The sequence below is a fragment of the Protopterus annectens genome, chromosome 5.part0 (assembly GCF_019279795.1).
Source record: "Protopterus annectens isolate FY-2018-M chromosome 5.part0, PAN1.0, whole genome shotgun sequence".
Taxonomy (NCBI): domain Eukaryota; kingdom Metazoa; phylum Chordata; order Ceratodontiformes; family Protopteridae; genus Protopterus; species Protopterus annectens.
The window spans coordinates 243860397-243885219 of record NC_056735.1 but is presented as its reverse complement, the minus strand read 5'-3'; the positions used below and the strand labels follow the sequence as shown (position 1 = coordinate 243885219).

Here is a 24823-nt window from a genome sequence, read left to right as displayed (position 1 = left end):
GAGAGTAGCAATTGAATGATAGTAACTAGTACCTTTTTAAAAACCCAGAACACTCATAGATCTGGTTTGAATGTTAAGCCTAACAAATGTGTATCAGGCTAATGAATTAACTGTCAATAATGTCCTAGATTCAAGCTTAACAATAATTTCAACCACAATAGTGAATAGTGTTGCACCTTTTGCAGTGGCAAAAAATGGACCAAAAAAGCACATGCCTTACATAACAGGGTGTCACCTCTATAAAAGCACATGCCTTACATACCATGGTGTCACCTCTATAAAAGTACATGCTTTACATACCATGGTGTCACCTCTATAAATGCACATGCCTTACATACCATGGTGTCACCTCTATAAAAGCACATGCCTTACATACCATGGTGTCACCTCTATAAAAGCACATGCCTTACATACCATGGTGTCACCTCTATAAAAGCACATGCCTTACATACCATGGTGTCACCTCTATAAAAGCACAAGCCTTACATACCATGGTGTCACCTCTATAAAAGCACATGCCTTACATACCATGGTGTCACCTCTATAAAAGCACATGCCTTACATACTGTGGTGTCACCTCTATAAAAGCACATGCCTTACATACCATGGTGTCACCTCTATAAAACCACATGCCTTACATACCTTGGTGTCACCTCTATAAAAGCACATGCCTTACATACCATGGTGTCACCTCTATAAAACCACATGCCTTACATACCTTGGTGTCACCTCTATAAAAGCACATGCCTTACATACCATGGTGTCACCTCTATAAAAGCACATGCCTTACATACCATGGTGTCACTTCTATAAAAGCACATGCCTTACATACCATGGTGTCACCTCTATAAAAGCACATGCCTTACATACCATGGTGTCACCTCTTTAAAAGCACATGCCTTACATACCATGGTGTCACCTCTATAAAAGCACATGCCTTACATACCATTGTGTCACCTCTATAAAAGCACATGCCTTACATACCATGGTGTCACCTCTATAAAAGCATATGCCTTACATATCATGGTGTCACCTCTATAAAAGCACATGCCTTACATAACATGGTGTCACCTCTATCCACCACTTTCCCAGCATACTCCACTCAACATCACACCTATTTTTTGATAGGAATGGACATGGCAGTAAGAGGTGAGATCCCTATTTTTCCCTATGTATTTTAACCAGTCTTGAACTTGATTGCATTGCAATAAAGTAATACTTTGGTTAAAAAAAGTCATTCCAAACCAGTGTTTTTGGAAATTCTTTGTGCTTCCAAACAGAAAACTGCCATACAGTAAGAACAGAGGTTGTACTGTGATTTCTGTAGTACCAAACAACTATTCTGATGTCCAGACAGTCTGGGCAAGAAACTGACAGGTGGCAGCCCTAACAGTGAAACTAAGCTGAGACAGAGAAGGGAGTGATATTTATATAATTTATAACAATGATATATAGGTCGACTAGGCAGTTGTACTGCTTAACAAATAGGATTTACACCGCTTTGGACTGCTGTACTTTGGGAAGCAGTATATAGAACTGAGCAAACCTGTAGATTTTTTAAATCTGTTTGTCTCCAACCCAGCAAAAGCTGGCCAAACAAAATCCAATCTATATTCACACAAAAGATGACCTGCCAAAAATAAGCTCTCCAGCATTTTGATGGATCCCACACTTGGCAGTAGTCATATGGAAGCCTCTTCTCTCACTATAGCGAAGTGCTCTGTGGACCCAGTCCTAAGAGGCCAGTGGGTCCTTAGTGCATTGAATCATTAAGAACCCAGATTGCCTTTGTAGGCTTTTCCTCTTCCTCTGTAGCCTCCTATTGCCTTCTCAGAGTAACATGTTAAGAGTGTCACCAGAAGCCCAGCACTGAAGGTAAATCTCTTGCAAGACATATGACTAAGGCCTCTGGAAGGGCTGGAGATCTGATCAAACAATCTGACATCTTAAAGCATGTACAAACAATTGCAAAACCAACGCACACTTACAGAAGCACATTCAGGTTTAATGGAAGGATAGTATATTACAAGCAGAAATTGAAGAGAAAATTGTGGGATAAAAGTAATAATAATAATAATAATAATAATAATAATAATAATAATAATAATAATAATGGTAATGAAAAATAAGACATAAACAATGGAACACAAGGAAACAATCCATTCAATAAGCTAAATAACGTAGCACAGATAGAGATACTAAGCAGGAATTTATTGGGGAACAAATCTGGTTTGTCCTCAACCAAAAACACATCTACAGAGAAATGGGTAAATCAAGAAACAAGACAAATGGAAATATTTATGGAAGACTTAAATATGCCAATATTAGAAGTAGATGATGCTCAACAATTAGTAGTTAAGACAGGAGATGAAATAAAAATGGTGATGTATAACCAATCTACAGGAAAGTCTTCAGAAATGGATTATATTCTAGTGCAAATTTTGAAGCCAGGAGGGAAGACAGTGATAAAGATCTGGAAGGTTTTATTTAACAACACATATTTTAAAAGGAAGGGGAAGTACCAACTTCCTGGAAAAAAAGCTGTGGTGGTTGTAGTACCTAAGGACAATAAAGACCCATCAGATACAGCTTCATATGGGGCCACTGAAATTTTGCACCATGATTGTAAAGTGTTTATGTAAGGATAAGGCGTACGAAGAGTTGTATAAAAGTTTGGACACTAAGGAGGGAGAAAAGGACCTGTACCGATTCGCTAGACAGAGGGACCGAGCTAGTAAAGATATGCAGCAGGTAAGGGTGATAAAGGATAGTGAGGGAAACGTACTCACAAGCGAGGAGAGTGTGTTGAGCAGATGGAAAGAGTACTTTGAGGGGTTGATGAATGAAGAGAATGAGAGGGAGAGAAGGTTGGATGATGTGCGGATAGTGAATCATGAAGTGCAGTGGATTAGCAAGGAGGAAGTAAGGATAGCTATGAAGAAGATGAAGAATGGAAAGGCTGTTGGTCCAGATGACTTACCACCTTTGGAAGCATGGAGGTGTTTAGGTGAAATAGCAGTGGAGTTTTTAACTAGATTGTTTAATGAAATCTTGGAAAGTGAGAGGATGCCCGAGGAATGGAGAAAAAGTGTTTTGTTACCAATTTTTAAGAATAAGGGTGATGTGCAGAGCTGTAGTAACTACAGAGGGATTAAACTGATCAGTCACAGCATGAAGTTATGGGAAAGAGTAGTGGAAACTAGGTTAAGAAGGGAGGTGATGATTAGAGATCAGCAGTATGGTTTCATGCCAGGAAAGAGCACTACAGATGCAATGTTTGCTCTGAGAGTGTTGTTGGAGAAGTACAGAGAAGGTCAGAAGGAGTTGCATTGTGTCTTTGTGGACTTAGAGAAAGCATATGACAGGGTGCTTAGATAGGAGTTATGGTATTGTATGAGAAAGTTGGGAGTGTCAGAGAAGTATTTAAGAGTGGCACAGGATATGTACGAGGGTAGTGTGACAGAGGTGAGGTCTGTGGTGGGACTGACGGATGCGTTTAAGGTGGAGGTGGGATTACATCAAGGATCAGCTCTGAGCCCTTTCTTACTTGCAATGGTGATGGACAGGTTGACAGATGAGATCAGACAGGAGTCCTCGAGGACTATGATGTTTGCAGATGACATTGTGATCTGTAGTGAGAGTAGGGAATAAGTGAAGGCGACCCTGGAGAGGTGGAAATATGCTCTAGAGAGAAGAGGAATTAAGGTCAGCAGGGCTAAGACAGAATATATGTGTGTGAATGAGAGGGAGGATAACGGAATGGTGAGGATGCAGTGAGTAGAGGTGAGGAAGGTGGATGAGTTTAAGTACTTGGGATCAACAGCTCAGAGTAATGGTGAGTGTGGAAGAGAGGTGCAGAAGAGAGTACAGGCAGGATGAAGTGGGTGGAGAAGAGTGTCAGGAGTGATTTGTGACAGACGAGTACCAGTTAGAGTGAAAGGGAAGGTCTACAAGAGGGTAGTGAGACCAGCTATGTTATATGGGTTGGAGACAGTGGCATGGCATTGACAGAAAGGCAAGAGTCAGAGCTTGACTTGGTAGAGTTGAAGATGTTAAGATTTGCACTGGGTGTGACGAGGATGGGCAGGATTAGGAATAAGTATATTAGAGGGTCAGCCCAGGATGGAAGATTTGGAGACAAAGCCAGAGAGGCAAGATTATGTTGGTTTGGACATGTGCTGAGGAGGGATGCAGAGTATATTGGGAAAAAGATGCTAAGGATGAAGCTGCCAGGTAACAGGAAAAGAGGGAGGCCTAAGATAAGGTTTATGGATGTGGTGAGAGAGGACATGCAGGTGGTTGGTGTGACACAGCAAGATGCAGAGGACAGGAAGAAATGGAAATAGTTGATATGCTGTGGCGACCCCTAATGGGAGCAGCTGAAAGAAGAAGATGTAAAGTGTTTATGTCTATAATTGCTAAAATAATGGGAAAAGGTATTACCAAAATTGATAGATATGAATCAGTGTGGTTTTGTGGAGGGGAGGCAAACAGTTGACAGCATTAATAGAACAATTCCAGAAGGAAGCAAAATGTAAGAAAATGCCACTTTTGGTAGTGCAGAGAAAGCTTTAGACAGAGTAAGATGGAATTTTATGTCTATGGCAGTGGAAGCATTTGTATTCCTTGATGCAATAATAAGGTTAATTAGGATGAAATATTAGGGATCAGAAGCAAAAATAAAAGTGCGAGGGCTCCTCTCTGATAAGTTGTATCTGGACAAAGGAACAAGGCAGGGGTGTCCTCTTTACTCTTCTCTATTTATATTTAGGACCGTTGACAATAAATAAATAAAAAATACAAAAATAATGTAATCTGAAATTCAAGGATATAATTGATATGGTAATCAAGAAAGGTTGGCATTATTTTCAGATGATATTATGTTATACTTGATAAAACCAAAAAGGATATCTCAGTGCTGGGGGACATTCTGAGACAGTTCCAAGTTTTTTTTAAGATATAAAATTAATGAAGATAAAACAAAGGGTATTGCTGTAAACTATGTACCCAAACATGAATGGGTTCAGTAATACCCATATTTATGGGGACATGATAAATTGAAGTACTTAGGAGTATGGATTAAAAAGGATTGTGTTCTAGCAGCTAAGGATATGTAGGAAGAAACTAAACAAATGATAATACAAAAACTGAGAAACTGGAAGCTCTTGTCTATGGATATGTTTAACAAGATACAAGCAGTAAAAATGTTTTTAGTCACCTTAGCTTTATACACAGGTCAGGCGTATTTTTATCAACCAGTGGAGAAGTTGTAGACAGTATAATAAAGAGTTAAAGTAATTTGTCTGGGAGGAGAAGAGGGCAAGAGTTGAATGGGATAAGTTGATCTTTCCAGCAGAACAAGGAGGTTTAGGATTACCTGATTTGAAGAGATATTTTAGAACTACACAGTTAAGGCTCATATACTTAACACAAGCATGAAGCTACAATTCGAAGTGGAAAGGAATGATGATGAAATAAGGGGGATTCAAAAAATAAGGAGAAAGAGTAGGATTTTGAATGCAAAGTCTTAAGGAGAATAACAGTCATACAGAAAATTCATAAAGTAGCGGAAAGTATTCTCAGACCTAAGCCAATATGGGAGTGGAGAAAGTAGACTCTGCAAATATGGATGACTGTGATTAGAGTGTAGAGAATAGGCAAGAGGGGGCTGGAATTTACTGGAGGAAACTGGCAAAGGAACCTAGGTATTGTGAACAAATAATTAGAAAGGAAAAGGTAACCGCATGAGAAGAACCAAGAAGACATTTGGACTGCAGGCTAGACACCAGCTTCTGTATTCGGGATTGATATCAGAAGATGTAGCTACTGCTAAAAAGGGTTAATTAGTAGGGCATGTAAAATATTGCACAATAACTTTGGGAATAAATCAGAGGAGTTTAAAAAAGATTGGGAAGAGAGATTAGATTAGCAATTCACAAAAAACATTTGGAGGGCATAAGTATTGCTCCCAAATTTACAAAAAGGCTATAGGATTTAGTTTTTTTTTTAAATGTTCCATAGGTATTATACCCAAAGCAGACTTCAAAGATTTTTTTCCTGAGGTAGATGACAAATGTTGGAGGTGTGATGGAGAAAAAAGAGGTAGCTGGAAACATATATTTTGGGAAGTTAATGAGTCGGCAGACTTCCAAAATTCCCCACAGAGTACTCTCAGGAATACTGGGCAAGCAAATGAATGTAACTAATTAAATTATAATTATTTTTTTCTTTTGAGCTGAGGTACAGAATCTGAATTGCCTGGACATAATAATCCTTTGTTAAGTTTAATTCTGGTAGCTGCCAAAAAACAATTACTAGATATGGAAATTAAAATTGAAAACAAATGTATTTGAAGTAGTGAATGTTGTAACAGTGAGAAAAGAACACTGAGTGGGATCTTTAGAAAAGGGAAGGGGAAAATTGCATAGAAAGAAATGGAAATTGTGGGACAACAGATGCAGAAAAATATTTTGGAGAAAGAATGAGGTTTAAGTGAAGGCAGGAAATGAACAGTTTTTGTGATGCTGGATTGATGATATTATACAGAAGAATGCATATGATGTGTAATGTTTGTAAATCTGAACTCGTTAATATGATTTCTTTAGTTTTATATAAATGAAAATTTGCTTATATCACAAGTGGTAGTTCAATAAAGGTCTTTTTTTAAAGAAAACTACACCTGCAAAACATGGTAAGAAATGGGAAGCACAAACATGTCAGTGAATTTTGAGTACCACATTTTAAGACAATCAGGGTATAGATCACATAGATTTGTTAGCAAGTCTTGGCAGGTACAGAAAGTTGACAAGAATTGCTAGCATTACTGCAGTTATCTACAGAGTCCTGCATATCACCGTAAAAACAGGTACTTCTGGAATATGTATTCACTCTTAAGTTGAAAATATATAACCGAGAGAAGCTCAGTGAAACAACAGAAAGATCAGTTAGAGGCATCTGAAAGAGGAGTTGGAGGTTAGAAATATGAAGTAAGAGCAAGTAGTGTCTGCAGAGAGAGGGAAAAAAGAAAAATTTTTATATGGAAGTAGCATAGCAGATAGCATGGTTGTAGTGATGAGTTAGGGAAAAAGTTTACAATCTCAGCATTAAGTATACAGGCATAATTACAGCTAAGCAACTTTATACCCTTTTTATTGGCAAGCAGTTTTCTTTGAGTTAGTAACAGACTTCCCAGGCATCATTGTTTAATTCAGCCCATGTCTACGTGTGTATCATTTTGTGTGATTTACTTAGAATCTACTGGTCTGATGAAGTAGTGTTTTATAAAAATACAAACAGATGAATCGAATTTAATGAAGTGGTACTGGTACCTGTCAATCAATCAGTAGCTTAATGGAGGTTTTCCAACCTCAGAGTTAGCTGTGTTAACTAAAGAGGTGAAGGGAAGGATGTGGGGGTCTATGCCTCTAATGAGAGAATCTTTTATCTTTTTTTATGGAATTAGGCTTGTGGAGTCACATTTCACTAAAAGTGATGATTTTGGTAATGGCAGTTGTAACCAGTCTGTAAACAACTTCATTTGCACAAAAAGGAACATCAAATATGAAGTGTCATTCCAAAATCAAAATCAAGCTGCAGTTAATTAAGCAAGACAAAGAAAAATACAATGGAATTATTTTATGTTGTTTTGTTTAGCACTAAATCTTCCATGGCTAGTTAGTCAGGATTCCGTTACTGGTTTTTCATACTGCATTGCTCGGGGAACTTACCACTGATCTAATGCTGAAACCCACATTAACACGAAGGACACCAAAACTGATTACTGAGTGAAACATGTGCTCTTTTAGCCTTTTAAGAAATAACAAGAAGGTCTTACTGAAGTCAAACCAGTCTGTGAGTAGCAGCAAAGGTCAAGTCTGACACATTAAATAAACAGATTCAGCAGATGGTAGCACGCTCTCAGCTGTATGTTTCCACTCAGCATTTCCTTTCTGTTCTAATTAATTTTTTTCTCTACTGGGTGTGCTATGTTTTGACTGGAAAATTGCTATCTTGGCCAAAGCTTTCTTCTTTGTCTTCAAAATCCCATCTGCATGTCCAGTGATGATTATATGTGCAGTATTTTTCTATAACAGTGTACAATATTCAGGAATTATACCGGCTACATTTGCAGCAAACAAATCTAGCCGGTATAATTCCTAAATATTGTACATTGGTATAGAAAAAATAATGTACACTATTCAGGAATTATACCGGCTACATTTGCAGCAAGCACATTTCTAATGTCACCTCCATATGTTTTATGTGCAGTCTTTCCTTTTTATCCCATTGTGCTAGGAATGTCCACTGCTTCTGTTTCCTCTGCAAGACCCACTAATCTAGGTAGATTCCTGCCTACAACAAAAATGCCAGAGAGACAGTGTCCTCTCAGCTCCACATAGCTGATGAGGATTCACCCTTTAGCATTATTTATTTATATATGACAGGTCTCAGTCTCCTGCCCAAGTCCATGACAGTGTAGTACTTCTGTATCCCTCCCAAACTCATGATGGCAAGAGAATTCTCTGTCCCTTGTCTAGTGTCCCTTTACCATCTCAATGTTCAGGAGATTCTACCCCAACCCTTTTGCATTTTATTGGCCAGAGCTGGTCCTGACATTCAGTGTTCAACGTTCATGTACTTGTATTCTTGTTTACCTTCTGTAGGCATTTAGTGATACAACAATCCCATCGCTGGTATTCTTTTTTTGCTCCATTTCTTAGAGATTTTTTTCAAATTTCAGATTAATCACTATAGTCATTTAGCCAAATACTGCCAGCGTAAGACCCCTGACCCCACTTTGTTTAGATAGGGCTTGGGTGCATTGTTGGCTGCAATGCATAAAATAATAGTATTCATGTGGTTTGTTTAGAGACAGGGTGGATCATTTTTTTGTAGTGTGAAACGGCCCTATACTTGCTTATTTATTTTGGGGGATTTCCCAGTATGCAGAAAACCTTTTGAAAATGTATTATTCATGCATAATTTAGCTGTAACCATATTATTTTCCTTGTATTTAATGTTTTAAAAAGCATTCAAAATCTGTCATTTATCAGCTTTCAGAGTTCTGTGTTGTGATGTCCCACAGAAGAGGTATAAATATAAATCATAGAATATAGTGACAGACTATAGACCTAGCGATCAAGACAGCTATGAGCTGCACCCTTTCCATTACTAAAGTTCATATATGCATACATATATATGCATGTACATATATACTTGCATCATTTTTTTCTAGAACCCTGTTTAAATTTTCTCAGTGACTGCTTTATCAAGATCTATCTTGTTATTTTCTATGCAGGCTTCAACACCTTGTCATTTAAGAAATGCTTCCATACACTCTTTTTGAGCCTTATGTCCTCCTGTTGTCACTTGGGTCACTCCCAAGTCCCCACCCTGTTGTCCCATTGCAGTTGTCATTTTTATACATAATGCACTTTAGACTATAGAGCAGCCTACCTGTTTTTGCACATTCTGCTTACAGTGGATGGTCGTGTTTCAAACCTGTCATTTCAGACTCCATATCATTAATAATAATAAAAATAACAATAGTAAAAATAACAATAATAATGATTTCTAAACTCATAAAATACTTGACGGCAACAGTCAGTATCAAAACACAGCACAGCACATTCCCTTAATTTGAGACTAAGCTGAGCAGTGTTTAAAATGAGGTAATAAGAAATATCTTGTACTAATTAAAACATAAAAAAAAACTGTCTTGTACATTTATGGTCTTGGGTTCACTATCTATTTTAACATGGCTATGAGGCAAGTCCTCAGACTAAAAATTGTGAAGAAAAGGCTCTGGTACAATGTCTAATATTGTACATTCAGGCTACTTCTTGTATCTTTTAGTAAGAATGACAGACAGAAATATGCTCTTTAAAAGCCTGCAGTGACAAAGAACCAGATTTGTCATGTAATGGTCTTCTTTTACATAAATGAGTTTTTCTTATTTGCTAGTTAAATATATAGACTGATCCTTCATAGATTCTTTTCAGCAATGATATGGGTCACAAGATCAAGGGGAAAATACAGTATGTATGAAAAATTTATCAAAAATTTATCAAATCAGGCAAATCAGTCAACAATTAAATTGGGAGGACATTTAAATGTGTAGAGAAAATCTCAGACTTAGGGGAAACATACAGACTTCACAAAAATGGTGACCAGAGGTCAAGACCGAACCCATGATTCTGGAACTTAGTTTAACCAGTGAGCCACTGAGGTAACAGGTTATGTGAACGTGAGCCTTGAGATCCTGCTTGACATCATAAACATACAGCCCGTTGTTCATTCACTAATCCATTCTGTGATTATATGATGACCTTGTCAGTCCTACCAGGGAGAAATCACATGCCAGCCTTTGTGAGTTTCTTAAAACATGTCTTGTAAAAAATGCAGAGCAAAGAAACATAAGCTCAAACTCCCAAGTCTGCAGCATACACATGGTACCACTGAGAATACCAAAGCTATTTATGCAGGTAGCCCAAGTGGGTACCCTCATGGGTTTACACCAACCTTCAGTTTCAAGTATGTCATCTTAAAAAGTAACATGTATCCTAAAATACTACCAAATAATGGATCAGTAGTCTTCAGTAGATTGACAGCAAACTTTCTCAAACTATGCAGTGCATTCATGTGTAGGCCTTTCTAGCATATCATAATTTTCTCAATTTAATTTAGGAATTTTTCTGGTTATTGGAAAGCTTCAGCAGTTGTACCACTTTCCCAGTCTGGGTTTACCTTAGCAGGTTGAGTTTTATGGTTGAAATATAAACTGCACGTAGACTTACAGAGCAGAAACTTTAATAAAACAACAAAAAAGCAAAGGTAAGTGCTTTCACGACTCACAGGTCGCTTCTTCAAACAATTGTACTTGCTAAAAACATTCATTTAAATAGTAGCTTACCATCACAGCTTAAAATCGTTAACCAATTAACTAAGCTAATAATTTAATAAGATACTAAAAAAGAGAGGGAAAAATCTAAAAAACTGAGTTTTATGGTTGTCAGTCTTTTCTCACTCCCTTTCCAGGCTTTAGAAAGAGCACTGTGTAATAAATTAACAACTTACTTCAACAATTACGAAGTCCTTAGCAGCCATCAATATGGCTTTCAGAAAAGGCATAACATTGTAACTGCCACTTTGTTCTTGGCTAAAACCAACTTTGCCAACATGGAAACATGGAAGTTATTTGCATTATCGCACAGAGGTTTGCCTGAATTTTTTTGATTATATAACACTATGGCTTGTGAGCTTGCATGCTATGGCCTGAAGGGATCACTATTTAACTGTTTCCAAAGCTGTCTTAATAAGCACTTATTTACAGTAAAACTTGCTCGGGCTGTTTCACCCACTCTCAGTTATTACAGCAGTCCCAGATGGATCATCTCGGGAACTCGTCTTACTTTGCATGTATCTTGCTTACTTTCCTAACTTCACCTTTCTTTGCATTGCATAATAATTCTCCACTTATAACTTGGCTATTTTTGGTCGACTGAAAAATCTTCTGGATTAATTGTTAACAAATTGTGCCTTTATTTTGCAAAGACACATCAGGAGGTCTGTAAACTACTGTACTCATAAAAAACACATGCAGTCACACACACATTGTACAAAAGTAAACCCATTTCTCAGTACTCGGCACATAATCTTTCACTGACTGCCTGATCACAAAAGCTAAAACCTATTAAGTAAGTGCAGTCTCATTTACTTTAGGAGATGCATTGCCATTTTTACTGCAGTCTCTTTTAATAACTGCAGAAGAGTGCAAGAGGCTTCAAATGCAATTTCTTATATGTTCACAGTGAATATCTCAGAATATCCCAGAAGGGAGCATTACTGTGTCACCTTATATTTTCTTTGAGACTTAAGGCTTGAAATCCTGCACCACACCTGCTTTAAACAAAAATCCAACACTTGATCCCTATGCTCTGCTACTTCTAATCATTTTGCACTGGAATAGCAATGGTATGCTTTTGAATGCTTTGCCAAAACCTTCTCAGTATGTGCTCTGAAAGTACATACAGCCAAATGATATACAGTGTTATGTCCCAGTACTTCACTTAAACATACTTAACTGTTACAGAACTGTTTTCTAAGTTCACTGTATTGTTAATCTCTCAATACCTGAAACATATTAAATAAGTTATCTCTGCTCTGCTAAGTTACGTGGGCTACTGATCTAACATTGAAAAGTTGTGCACGTTTCTGTTTACCTTTGATTACTGTACTGTTAATCCATTTTTAATATTTTATCACTGATCATGGCTGTATCTGGAAATGGCACCTAGGATCCAGTCTACTTAGCTGAGTAAATGTTATGCATTGATCAACACAAAAATATTGTATCCACAAAATCAACAACTACACCTACAAAGAATAAGATTTAAATGTGAAAATGGAATGGGGGGGGGGGGATTTGAATGTGTGGGATACATTTAATATCTGTTTTTATAGTGGTAGGGAACTTGGTAAGTGACCTGTGGCTTCACCACCCAGCACATAATTTGTACCCTAATGCATATATTTCCCAGCTGACACCCCACTGTTTAATGTATGTTGTTCTCTACATACACACACACACACACACACACACACACACACACACACACACACACACACACACACGCGCGCACACACATGCGTGCACATTTCTATTTGTCTGTGCATGTACATGTGTGTTTGTGTGTGTGCGTGTTTTAATTATTATTTTTTTTGTATCTGAGTTTTATATGTATATATGCATGTACATCTGCATGTAGATGGTATGTATTTCTCTATACATGCATAGTGTGTGTGTGTGTGTGTGTGTGTGTGTGTGTGTGTGTGTGTGTGTGTGTGTGTGTGTGTGTGCATGTGTGTCTATGTGTATATTTATATAAATTTATATGGACATATTTATAATCTATCCATATTTTTTCTAGCCTAAACTTCTACATATCAGATGCAATAAAACCATGCATCTTGTTTCAGGATGTACATAATTTTGTTTATGTGTATCCTATGTATGGTATTAATAAATTTATTCACTTCTGTAAGCTTCTGAACCAATCAGAAATGTCCATGTGGAGGGCATCCCCCCAGCCAAACTTATGTATACCTATTTACAGCTTGCCATACCTCACAGAAAAGGGAATATTCTAAGAAATGCCATTTTGTGCTTAGTATATGTAAGTCCAATCTTTTAGCCTTTCAGTCTCCATATTCAAGGACTAGTTCTAGCAGTTCCCAACATTTCAAATAATTACCATAAAATGCACTAGCCAGACTGAAAAAGACATCATATAAGATTAAACTAACAAAAAAAGCTCGACTATAATCTATAAAACAAACAAAGTTTAACATATGTCTTACTTTACTGTTAGAATAGTAGAGAAAACATGTCTGTTTCATTCTAAAAAAGCTAAAAATCACCTTAGGACTGGAATAGAAAGTCACAAATGACACAGCTCATTCATAAGAATTTATAGAAAAATTGTATGTTGCTATTAATAAATGTCTTAGGCAAACAGCACAATCGAAACTTCTCACGAGACTCAACAGGAAGTGGTAACTGAAACTGAGAGATATACACCTTGAAGTACAAGTTAGTTCATTTGCAAGTAATTAAGTATTTTAGAGGATCAACAGTTCAATTACTGCAAGTCATTGGGATGTGGGTAGGAAATTAAAGCAACAGAGAAAACTCACATGGCCAGAGAGAGAAAAAAACAGTCAACTCTGTACAGGTTTTCTAACAAAGAATCAAACTGGAAAGCCTAGTGTGGTGAGGCAAAAATGTTTTCAGCCCTAATATGGATGAGGCATCACTGTTAATAGTTTTTTATTCTTGTGACCTAAGATTATAAAATGTAAAAAAAAAGCTAAGTGTTTGGTAGTGTTAGATTGGTCTGCTTACTCATGAGAATGCATAAATTCACTTTCCATTTATAGTCATTGTGTGTTCAGATAGTATATGCAAGCAAATTTATATTTACTATGTTTCAAGATTCATCCCGATTCACATTAAGGTTTCCCCATGAAAAGAAGACCTTTGTCACCTTGGGCATTAATCTTTTTACACCATGGTTTTGTATAAGCATGTATACATTCAAATCTGTCCAAAAGATTACAACTTAATGCATAATGCCATATGTAAACAATGAACTAAAAAGTTCAACAGTATTATTTTTACAAGCCAGTAGTTTAAGTAGTAAGTAATTCAGAGAATAGATTATGTAATTAAGAGAAAGTAATTCAGAGAAAAATATGCACTATAAGTGGAATTGTAGTTAAATGTTGTATTTGATTAAGACTGCCCCTTGAGCATTAGGCTCTTTTAAATGCATGTGGAGAGTATGTATCCTGTGCACAATTTGGCCACACCTTCGTGACATGTAACTATTAGTCAGAGTTCTGTATTTGACAGTAGGTATCTCCAGGGCTCATTTCTGCATCCCTTGACCTCACATTAGCCATTTGCGTCATCCACATACATTTGGATCATTAGACACTTGTCTTTCTAAGCCCTAGAGGCTTTGGCTCTACTTAAAGATCTCTAGTTAGATATTTACAAATTGTAGCTGTAATTTCTGGAAAATAAGTTAGTCACGCATCTCAAGGAAGCTGTACAGTGATTATTACACTTTATTGTTCTAAGATATATGATAGTTTTTGAAATCCTTGAAACACGTTGTGAGCGACATTGTCCTGTAATGCTCAACTGACCAATAAAATGCAGGAGGGTGGGATATATTGTGTGTGTGTGTGTGTGTGTGTGTGTGTGTGTGTGTGTGTGTGTGTGTGTGTGTGTGTGTGTGTGTGTATAAAGTGTGTCTCTCCTTCACTAAATTTAAATTGTTGCAATTTAATTTAAGAATAACAAAATATATAGACTACCTACTGAAAAGTTCTTACAATATATACTGCATTCCTATGTGTGGACACAATCTCATATTTTTACTTACAGCTTTATGTACTTGCCTCGCATCTTATTTTCCATTTAAAGGAATGTGCAACTCTGTCTTGGTGTTGGCTCCTTACATACTTTCTGAAATAGTATATCATTTTGAAACTGCTCCATACAACTGCAAAATATGTTCTTTTACATAAGAAGCGCTATCTTTGAGCAAGTTACATACATGTCCTATACAGTTTACTATCAAAATGTTGAAATTAATTTGGTCTAACATTCATATGATCGATCCATATGGTCAACACATCAATATTAAATTGTTAATTTGGTCGACAGGTAGTGCATGCAGATTACCTGTCGACATTATGTTGCAAACAGGGCAAGGATTTTCCCTTGTCTACACTGTTGTCTAATCTCAGAGTTGTAATATACTCTCAGAGTTGTAATGTACAAGTAGCAGGGGGTGCAAAAACACTAGTGTTGGTTTGCAGGAGTTTTTCGACCATTTAAATTTAGACTTTTTTTTTCGGTATTGTGAACATTCGGTGTAATTACTTTCGACATTATGAATGTCGACCATGTGAATTTCAGCATTTTGATAGTAAACTGTCCTATACTGTATTCTGTAGCTCATTTAAAGACCCTTTCAGTTGCATTCGGTGATGGATACTAATATAATTGAATATACACTTACAATTCATAAAATATACCAAATAGAAATAGGAAGAAGGCAGAAGGCAGAGTACTACAGTAAAACAGTTGAACAGTGTGGGTGAATTTTTTACTCCACACTTTATCTTTTACTAAGCATGGCAGTGAATCTGTTGCTATATCCTCTTACGACAGCTGTTAAGTGAAGTGCATAAATACAAAGAAGCATAGCTTATCTCCACAATTAACTACATTATGTATACACTTGAGATATAGTATATGCAGAGGAGATAGTGTATTATTTATTGCTAGTCAGAATATATAGGTTCAGGGAAAAGAGGAGGAATAAATCAGCATTACTGGGCATTAAATGAAAGAAGAAAGAAGAGCTTCATGAAAAAGGGAATTAAAAAAGAGAGGAGTGAAAATAAATGTAAAAAGAAGTTATAACACTGCATTAAGAATAGTTAATATAGTTAATAAGGATCTGATATTATAGGACAGTGCTATAGCAAAAGACAAAGAAAGAGTATGTGTAGAGGGAGAAATGGGTGCCTGAGAATGAGGTAAGACAGACTCTAATAATGATTCTGAGAGTTGCTCGGAGAAAACAATCTTGCCTTGGTACACCAGACATTCTTGGTATTTTCTTGCGGCAGTTTCATAGCTCTTCTAAGTGGAGTGAGTGGAATATATGTTTCTGAAACCAAATTATGCATGATTCCTTTGTACTGAACTAAGACAGAAAAAAATGTTGCTACTATTTTTAGCTTGGATATGACCTTACCAAGACTTTTTTTTGTCTGTTTTTGGAATGCGGTTTGTCATTCTGTTGATATGTATCTCACAATTTATTTTTATATTTTTTCATCTGCACCATCAATTCATTTGTAAAATAAGATCTATCTATCCACAACCTCTTTTTCCCATTTTTGCACAAGGGGTCAGGCTGTGATTTCAACAGTGACAATCATCAAGAGCCAGTGGTCACACTGCTGAACACCTAGCTCTGCCATGGTTGCTCTTCCATAAATCCTCCAAACACACTCATGCACACACTCACCCCTATGGACAATTTATGGTATCTAATGCACCTAGTGCATATCTTTGGAGTGTGAGAGGAAACCAGAGTACCTGGAGAAAAACACAGGGAGGACATACAGGCTCTGCATTGAAGGTACACCAGCTGAGAATAAAAACATGCAAACCTCTTTGCTGTTTGATGACAATACTACCTGCTGCACCACTATGCCATCCTTTGTTTGTAAAATAAGGTTGTTGTCTTTCGGCTTTTCCTGGTTAAGGGTTGCCACAGCGGAACTCCGGTCCGCTAATGATTGGCAGTAGATTTTCACAACCGCTGGGGTGCCAACTCAACGTTCAACCTTCAACGAAGGCACGCCCATTTACGCATGTCTTTTGAACTCCCACCCAACCGTGGGGAGGACATGCAGACTTCACACAGAAGGCACTCCCCGCACTCCAGCCGAGAATCGAACAGGAGAGCCTCTTGCTGTGAGGCAACAACGCTACAGCTGCACCACCGCAGAAGTATAATAAGTATTAATTAAATGTCAAAGAAGATGTAGCTATTAGTTTAATGTAGGCAATGTTGAAGACATGATTACTGTATACATTTATTTCTTAGTTATATATGGTATATTTTAGTACCCTCTTCTCAGATAACCTTGAATCATTACCATTTGGGGATTATCTGTTCACCATGTCCTTTAATTATTGTTGTTTATTGGTGCCTTTATCTGTCACAAACTTACATTATAAACTATAAATGTTTGTTAATAGGACAGTTCAGACTATTGGCACTAAAGCTTCAGTATTTGATTGTTTGTTGTTACATATTTAAGACCGTGATTATTGACGTGATTGATTTCTATAATTACATTGGGCAGACAATACGAATTGGTGACTTCAACTCAATGGACAAGGTAAACCTGTCTTTCCGAGGAATTAGCCCAGTTTCCCTGAATAAACTATTTTTGTATATATTTTCTTTGGTTATTTCACATTTTTCTTGAATGGTATTTTATTTTATCAAAAAAAAAACAATTTGTGTTGTCTAGTAATTAAGTTCCATTTCTCAAGACGAACACTTCACTATTTTTTCAATAAGTGATTGGTGCTTCCTGGTGTTTCATATAAGCAGATTAGTCCTTCTTATTCACAGCTTTGAACAAGTAAAAATATTCTACCATTTAAGGCATGGATGATAACTGTTAGTAGACATCTCAAAGCTGGTATTCATAAACAAAGAATGCAGCCAAACAGGTCTGCTGTGTATCAGTAACCACATACCAGAGGCCTGCACAATTCAAAAATGTCCTGTTACACAACTTTTCATCAGCTTACACTATGGTAACCTAGAAGAGTCCAGTTATGCTAGTGAAATCTCACCCTATATTCTGTGGTTAACAGACGTGTGAGTTGTGGACTATAGTGGGTGCATGTAGTCAAATGTTCGGGGGCTACATATTCAAAGTGTGCATACCTAAAACAGGACTGACATACCTGATTTCTCTGTTGTAGTGATTTTGTGCACAGTAGGCTATGGCTGCACGGTAAGATCACTGTAAAAATAATAAAAAGTGATTTGATATGATTAAAGATAGATATATATTCTTGCCTTTAAAGGGCAACCTATGCTGGACAGCCATAGAGTGTGACAACCATCCTCTGGTGTTCCTGCACAGATGGTGACATCACAGCTCTCCAGCCAATGCAAGCTGTGCACTGCTGCATCACCTGTTTACCATGTTGTACAAATATATTTTGCTTCACAGTCATGGCAGTCAGCTTTGGCAATGACTGAGAACCAAGGAGAAACAATGGCACACGAGCATCTATCTGTCTCTATCTGTTATTGTGCTAACAGTCAACACAGGGATGCAACAACAAGAGACATCTATGTCCTTAGTACAGAGCTCATGTGTAATGTATTCGCATCCTGATCTGCCATGAAAGTCCACCACAGGACCTGCTGTTCTGATTGGAGCTATAAACTACAGTTGCTTATATGCATTAGCTACACTGAAAAAGAAATAGTATAAGAGAAGTCATACAATAATTAGGGGAGAGTCATTTTAATGGATTTTTGTGAAAAATCAAAGATATAAAATGTGTGGTATTTTGATATTGGAGACTGTGAACACAAAAGGCATCATGCTGTAGGCTGTTCTTATGGCATAATAGCTACAGGCAAAACAGCACAAGGTGTAATTCTATAAAGGCATTATTTCTAACAAGTTCTGTAACTTCAATACCTAAAGTGACAATTCTTATGTGTAGATTTATACATCATTGCACTATAGGCCTCAAGTGAGATTCGCATTCTGAATACTTGGTATGTACACAAGGGAATGGTATCATGATTTATTATTATCAGTCCTGCTTTTTTCCAGACAGTGTACAGAACCACACAGCACATGTCCTCTTTATGAGTCTGTGCAGTGATTACAGTACTTTGCATTTCTACACAACATGCATCTTTTAAATGATTACTTTTCTAAATTGTCCAGACAGGGTTACCAAGCATTGTGATATTCATTTTTTTAATTTATTTTTTAGTTATTTACCTCTACCCAACATGCCCATTGGACACTAATGTCCCATTTAACCATAAGTCATTTAACAGTATTTTAGTAAAAATGGCTCTTTACTTTAGGTAACAATTCAGTATTAAGTTTCACTCCAGATCCTAGTTAATATATTGGTATCCATGGATAGTTAAGAAAGATGTCAAAGGATTACTCAACACCATGGTTTAGAACATAAAAAATGGAAACTCATCATGGCTGTTATATCTTCTAATGATCATCACTTAAGCCAATTAGGCCATCAACTAAAGGCAAATTATTCAAAGACTAAGAGAAATGGCTAACTGTGAAAGATAAGGCAATGGGTTAAATCAGTGCTGTTTTACCTTTGTCTAGCTTTGTTATGTTTAAATCACTCTGAATATAATTAATAGAATTTTCTAGGTTGATGACTGCTATTGCACACTTCATTATCCTGACCTCACTGGCCTGTCTGTTCATTGGAGAATAGCAGTAGGGAAAGTGAAATAAGCTTTTTAAATGTTTTTGTGGCGGTGGGTGGGCCTACATGACCCCAGTCTATAAATAAACTGCCTTCTAAGCCAAACCTATTCAAAGAAAAGGGAATAAATGTTTTTTTTTCTCTTTTCTCCTGGTTGGTGTGACCACTTAGATATTGGATTTAGAAACTGGTTTTATGGACACCCCCCCATATTTGGAGTGTGCGGGGGAAACAGCTGCGCAAACAATTTCCTCCCTGTTATTGTTCTTGCTGTCTCCCATAGTATTGTAATGGGCCACTGGATAATGCTATGTGAGAGACTGGGCATGGCATATATAGCTTTAGTCATTCAAAGAAGACCCTGTTCTTCTGTCTGCTACCTTAAATTCAGCTATAAGAAATGCTATCATCAAGCCGACTGATAGACAGCATTCTTCCACTTATAATTCGTTCATTTTTATGTGCAACCATACAAGTGGGGAATGCTTCTTTACTTGGGTAGGTGTGAGAATGCAAACCATTTTTAAAATCTTAAACACTGAGATTTATTTTTATCCATAACAATATAGCCTGACGAGTTTGTCTAAGTTATTCAGTAAAATCAAATGATAAGCAGTAAGAAAAATACAAGAATGGATTGAAGAGATACTGCATCTACAAGCTGGTTTTAAATCTGGTCAGAAAAATATACACCTGAGTGACATAGCCTACAAGGTCTTTCTCTGGAATATTCAGTGTAGAGAAAAGGGCCCTTGAATCAGAAAACTGTTTGGAACCCAAAAAATTAAGGATTCATTTTTACTATAGATCCCCTTGGTCTTAGAAAACATATGTTAGAAGATGTAAGCTATGTGCCTTACAATATCATATTTATGGTAGTAAAACTCATAAGCTAACATGGCAGAAATAAAAATCAAAGTTATAATTAAATTATTTCTATTTAGTTGTCAACAAATTAAACCAAGGCTACAACAATCCATTTAAGCAAGTGCAGTTTGGTACTTTACTTGAAGGTTATATACAAAATAAAATAACCCTTGAATTGAGTTATTCTCTTTATCTTGGTTTTGAAGTTTTCTGTCAGTTATTTACAGGTTGGGGACTTATTCTTGTTCCGTTCATTCTACAGTTTGTAGCAGGTGAGTTTAATCTCTTCTGTATTTTCTTAGATCAGTTTTTCCAAAATGCTAATCTGTCATGGAACTAGGATATTTCCATTTGAATTAAAGAGGCCATAATTATTCCTATCCCAAATAATACATTTTGAACTAATACAATCTGAAGCACTGCTACCTACATTAAACATTTCTTTATTGGAAAATATATCAGAAAAGCTGCTTACCTTTTTTGTCATCAGCAAACTGTCATTGGGAATTTTCAGGATACAGTCTCCCCTTCTGAATGCAGTTAATGACCTCTTGGTGGTGAGATGCTTTACTTGACTTTTCAGCAATATATTACTCTTCCAGCATTTTCTTGAAACATTTATATTTTTTTCCACCAACCTGGTGTGAGAATAGAACCTACAACCTTCTGCACCATAGGTGAGTATGCTATCTATTATGACAATGACAGCGTGATACAATTTGCGTTATGGATGCAGTCATATGACTGCACATTTAACCCAGAAAGAGAGGCTGTACTTCTGCTTTATGGCATGGGATGGCAGGCACAAGCAGGATTTTGTGTATCAGAACTGTTTCTTGACAAATATTTGAGAAGCCCTTAAATTCAACAACAGAACCCCATACTAATGCCATATGTTAAAAAGTGTTTGTTCTGAAAACTGCTAAAATAGATATTGTAGTATCAAATTCCATTTTTCTAAACTGTTGCTATAGTGTAGTTTTAAAGCCTGCTTATTTTTTGTTGTCCGTTCTCACTGTTCTGTTACTATATATTATGATGAACACTTATGAAGGTAAACTGGGTGCATAACACAGGTCTATATTAAAATATCGAACGCTTAAAAAGGCGATTGATGTTTCATCGACCCTTTTTCAGAGAAAGCTGAAAATGTCTACACCTCAGAACAGCGATTTCTTTCCTAGGGAAAGAAATCGCTGTTCTAACCAAAAACAAACAAAAAAAAAACAATAAACAGTTCCAAACACATACACACGTACCTTAACCCTAATTCTACCCCCCCCCAAAAAAGTAAACAGCTGAAAACACATATGCACGTAACTCAACCATACATCTAACACAAAAAAAAGTAAACATTTTAAAACATATGCACTTACCTTAACCCGCACCCTAACCTTAAGGTCAGGAACTGTTGCACATTTATGTAAACAGTTCCAAACACATACACACTTACCTTAACCCTAATTCTACCCCCCAAAACAAAAGTAAACAGCTTAAAACACATCCGCACATAACTCAACTATACATCTAATGCAAAAAACAAAAAATTAAACAGTTTCATACATATGAACTTACCTTAACCTGCACCCTAACCCTAAGGTCAGTAACTGTTGCACATTCACGTTCAGGAGCTATACCAGATAAGGGAATCCCTGAGACCACATTACAGTGGAGAACACAGCAAAGCAACAAAGTGGTCAAGCTACTTCTTTCCCAGGGAAAGAATTTGCTGAACAGCCGCTTCGCTGTTTTGCCTGTTCACTCTTTAGGTCTCAATGAAAATGCATTCTACAAAATGCGTTTTCGTCGTTCTAAAAGGAACCCCATAACACAAAGTCTAAAAATGCTGAGACATGTTTAGTTCTACTAAACACTTTTTTTTTAATTGTATGAAAGCCTGTTGTGCAGTATGTGTTAGTGGCATTGTCATGTCTGCATTTTTTCAGTTATTTTTTTTTTTTTTATTGTTTTATCTGCAGGGTCCTTGTCAATAGTGAAGCCACTTGATCGGGAGGATCAGGATGTCTACAATCTGACAATTATCGCAGCTGATCATGGTTCACCTCGTCGGTCAGCAATGCAGCTCCTTACTGTGCGGGTGGTTGATGTCAACGATGAACCTCCCAAGTTTGAAAAAGCTGAATATGAGGGGCAAGTCATGGAAAACCAGCCTGCAGGCACCGCTGTGTTGACTGTACTGGCAATTGACAGAGATCTTGGTAAGAAGACCAGCTGGGCCTTAGCAGTACTTGGATCTTAACATGTTTAAGACTATAATAACTTTTTTAAAGTGGGACAGTATTCAGTGAAATCCATGCATTTGAATGATTTCTGTGATTTTTACTAAGATTTAATGTTTTTCAAACATTACAAATGTACAGATAAAACACTTTAAGTCTTTGTAGTAGCTGTAATTCAGTCCAGTTCATGAGCAATAGCAGCAGCCTTAGTCCAGACTGGACCCTTACACTCACAAAAGCTCCTGTAATTCATAAAAAGAGTACCGATTATCATGAGGATATCACTGTTACCTGTAGTACGACTGCAGGGTTAAGCTTAATGCAAAGATATTCTGGACTTCTGTGCTTGTCTTGTGTCATACCATTACCGGATTAAGTTATTCACTTTTTACAGAAAATCAGGGTATGATATCTTTGTGCTTTATCAACAAGTGAGACTTTTGAGTCTATTACTTGCAAGCGAACTGCTTGTGTTTCAAAAATGGCCATGGCACCTATTTACACATTTTTGGCTGCACAAATCCATAGGACAGAATGTTTGGCAGCCTAGTTATAGTAGCTTTCACAGACAGATGCACATTATAGCCTATTATTTGTTTTCCTGGCAGACTGGTCACTGATTGTATACTGAGAATAGTAAATGTTCTTGGACTTGTTAGCAGTCATATTCATGGAAAAGTAACTTGTCATTATTTTGTCACAATGCCCAAAGTAGAGTTTAAACAGTGGGATGATTTATTGATGGTATTGCCTACCTATATTATACATGTAGTGAATAGTGACACTGGAAAATAGCGCTATTTTTACCATCTTTTTAACTGAATCCATTTGGTTAGCATAAAAGCCCTCCATGTTTCTTTTTGTAATATCTCATCCATCACTTATTTTTTAGAAAGTATGCCATGCATTGAGGTGATACAGCTTACATAGTTTTGTTGGACTATTACCAAAACTGTGCAGGACTTTCATCTGTTCAGGAAATGAAGGAGGATTACAGATGAAATGGCTAGCATTCTAACATTTTATGATCCCAGCACAATATAATCTTCCCAATGCAGCCTGCAGCTGTCCCTAGAGTATACATTTAATTTGTCACGCATGGTAAAAATTCTGGTATATAGAATGCATTGTAAATTCAGATGGACTGCAGGAAGCAGCTGAATAAATGAGCAGAGAGTAGGACCATAACGCCAAAACAGGTATTAATGGAGATGCACAGCTCCAATACTTCTTAACTTGAATGAGCTCACAGTTGAGCTTCATCTTTTGAAGATGCTTTTCCTCGGTCTGATCCCTAGCTGTGAACCATCATTTTTTTTTCCCTAAATTGTTTTGTTATAAATCTCTATGCATTGTATAGATTTAAAAGCAATAATACATTCATAATCATATAAAAACATTTCAGGCACAACACCTGTTCATGAGGAGAAGCAGACCTTTTTAATCAAAGTGCTGTTTATGGTATGTGATCCTTTCAGCTTGCATTCTAGAGCATTCATCAAGATAGGCACCACATATAGAAACACTGTAGTTAAGGGAGCTCTGGCAGTCGCTTTATTAGCTCAGTGTGAGTGCCTAGTATATTCTAGTGTACTAGATCTTTAATAAAATGTTGAGGCAGCTGATTACCACGTAATAAACAAAAGAACCAGTTGTTATTAGTAACCTATAGAATATGGTGTGTACAGTATATATGCTGTTACAATCTAAGCCTGTTCACTTTTAAGTTGCAGAATTCTGAACATGAAAAGAAAGGTTATTTTCTGTAATGCAGTATACAACATATACCACATGGTATGGTTATTGTACTGAAAGGGGTAGCAGCCCAAGACATAATACTGACGCACACAAACACACAGCATAACCATCTTCATAGTCATACTGTCTAGCTCACAGATGGCAGACACACCCGCACAAACTTACAGGAAGTTTGAAAAAGTACCAGTGCACCCACATCGCATCTTTAGAAAGTGGGAGATGCAGGGGTGACATACAAACCCAACAAAGGAGGCAATGTAGTCAACACCTGAAGAACCAAGCAATATGACTCCGCAATGCTAATCACTAGGAGATGCAGGGGTGACATACAAACCCAACAAAGGAGGCAATCTAG

At 37.0% G+C, this 24823-nt stretch overlaps 1 protein-coding gene across 1 annotated transcript in view; it reads left to right on the top strand.

Annotated features, from left to right (window-relative positions):
* DCHS1 (dachsous cadherin-related 1) overlaps nt 1-24823 on the top strand; it is a 935819-nt gene that overhangs the window by 747705 nt on the left and 163291 nt on the right. The window contains exon 11 of the mRNA XM_044072218.1: nt 22450-22689. Within this exon, the coding sequence (XP_043928153.1) occupies nt 22450-22689 (240 nt within the window). The remainder of the gene's footprint in view (nt 1-22449; nt 22690-24823) is intronic.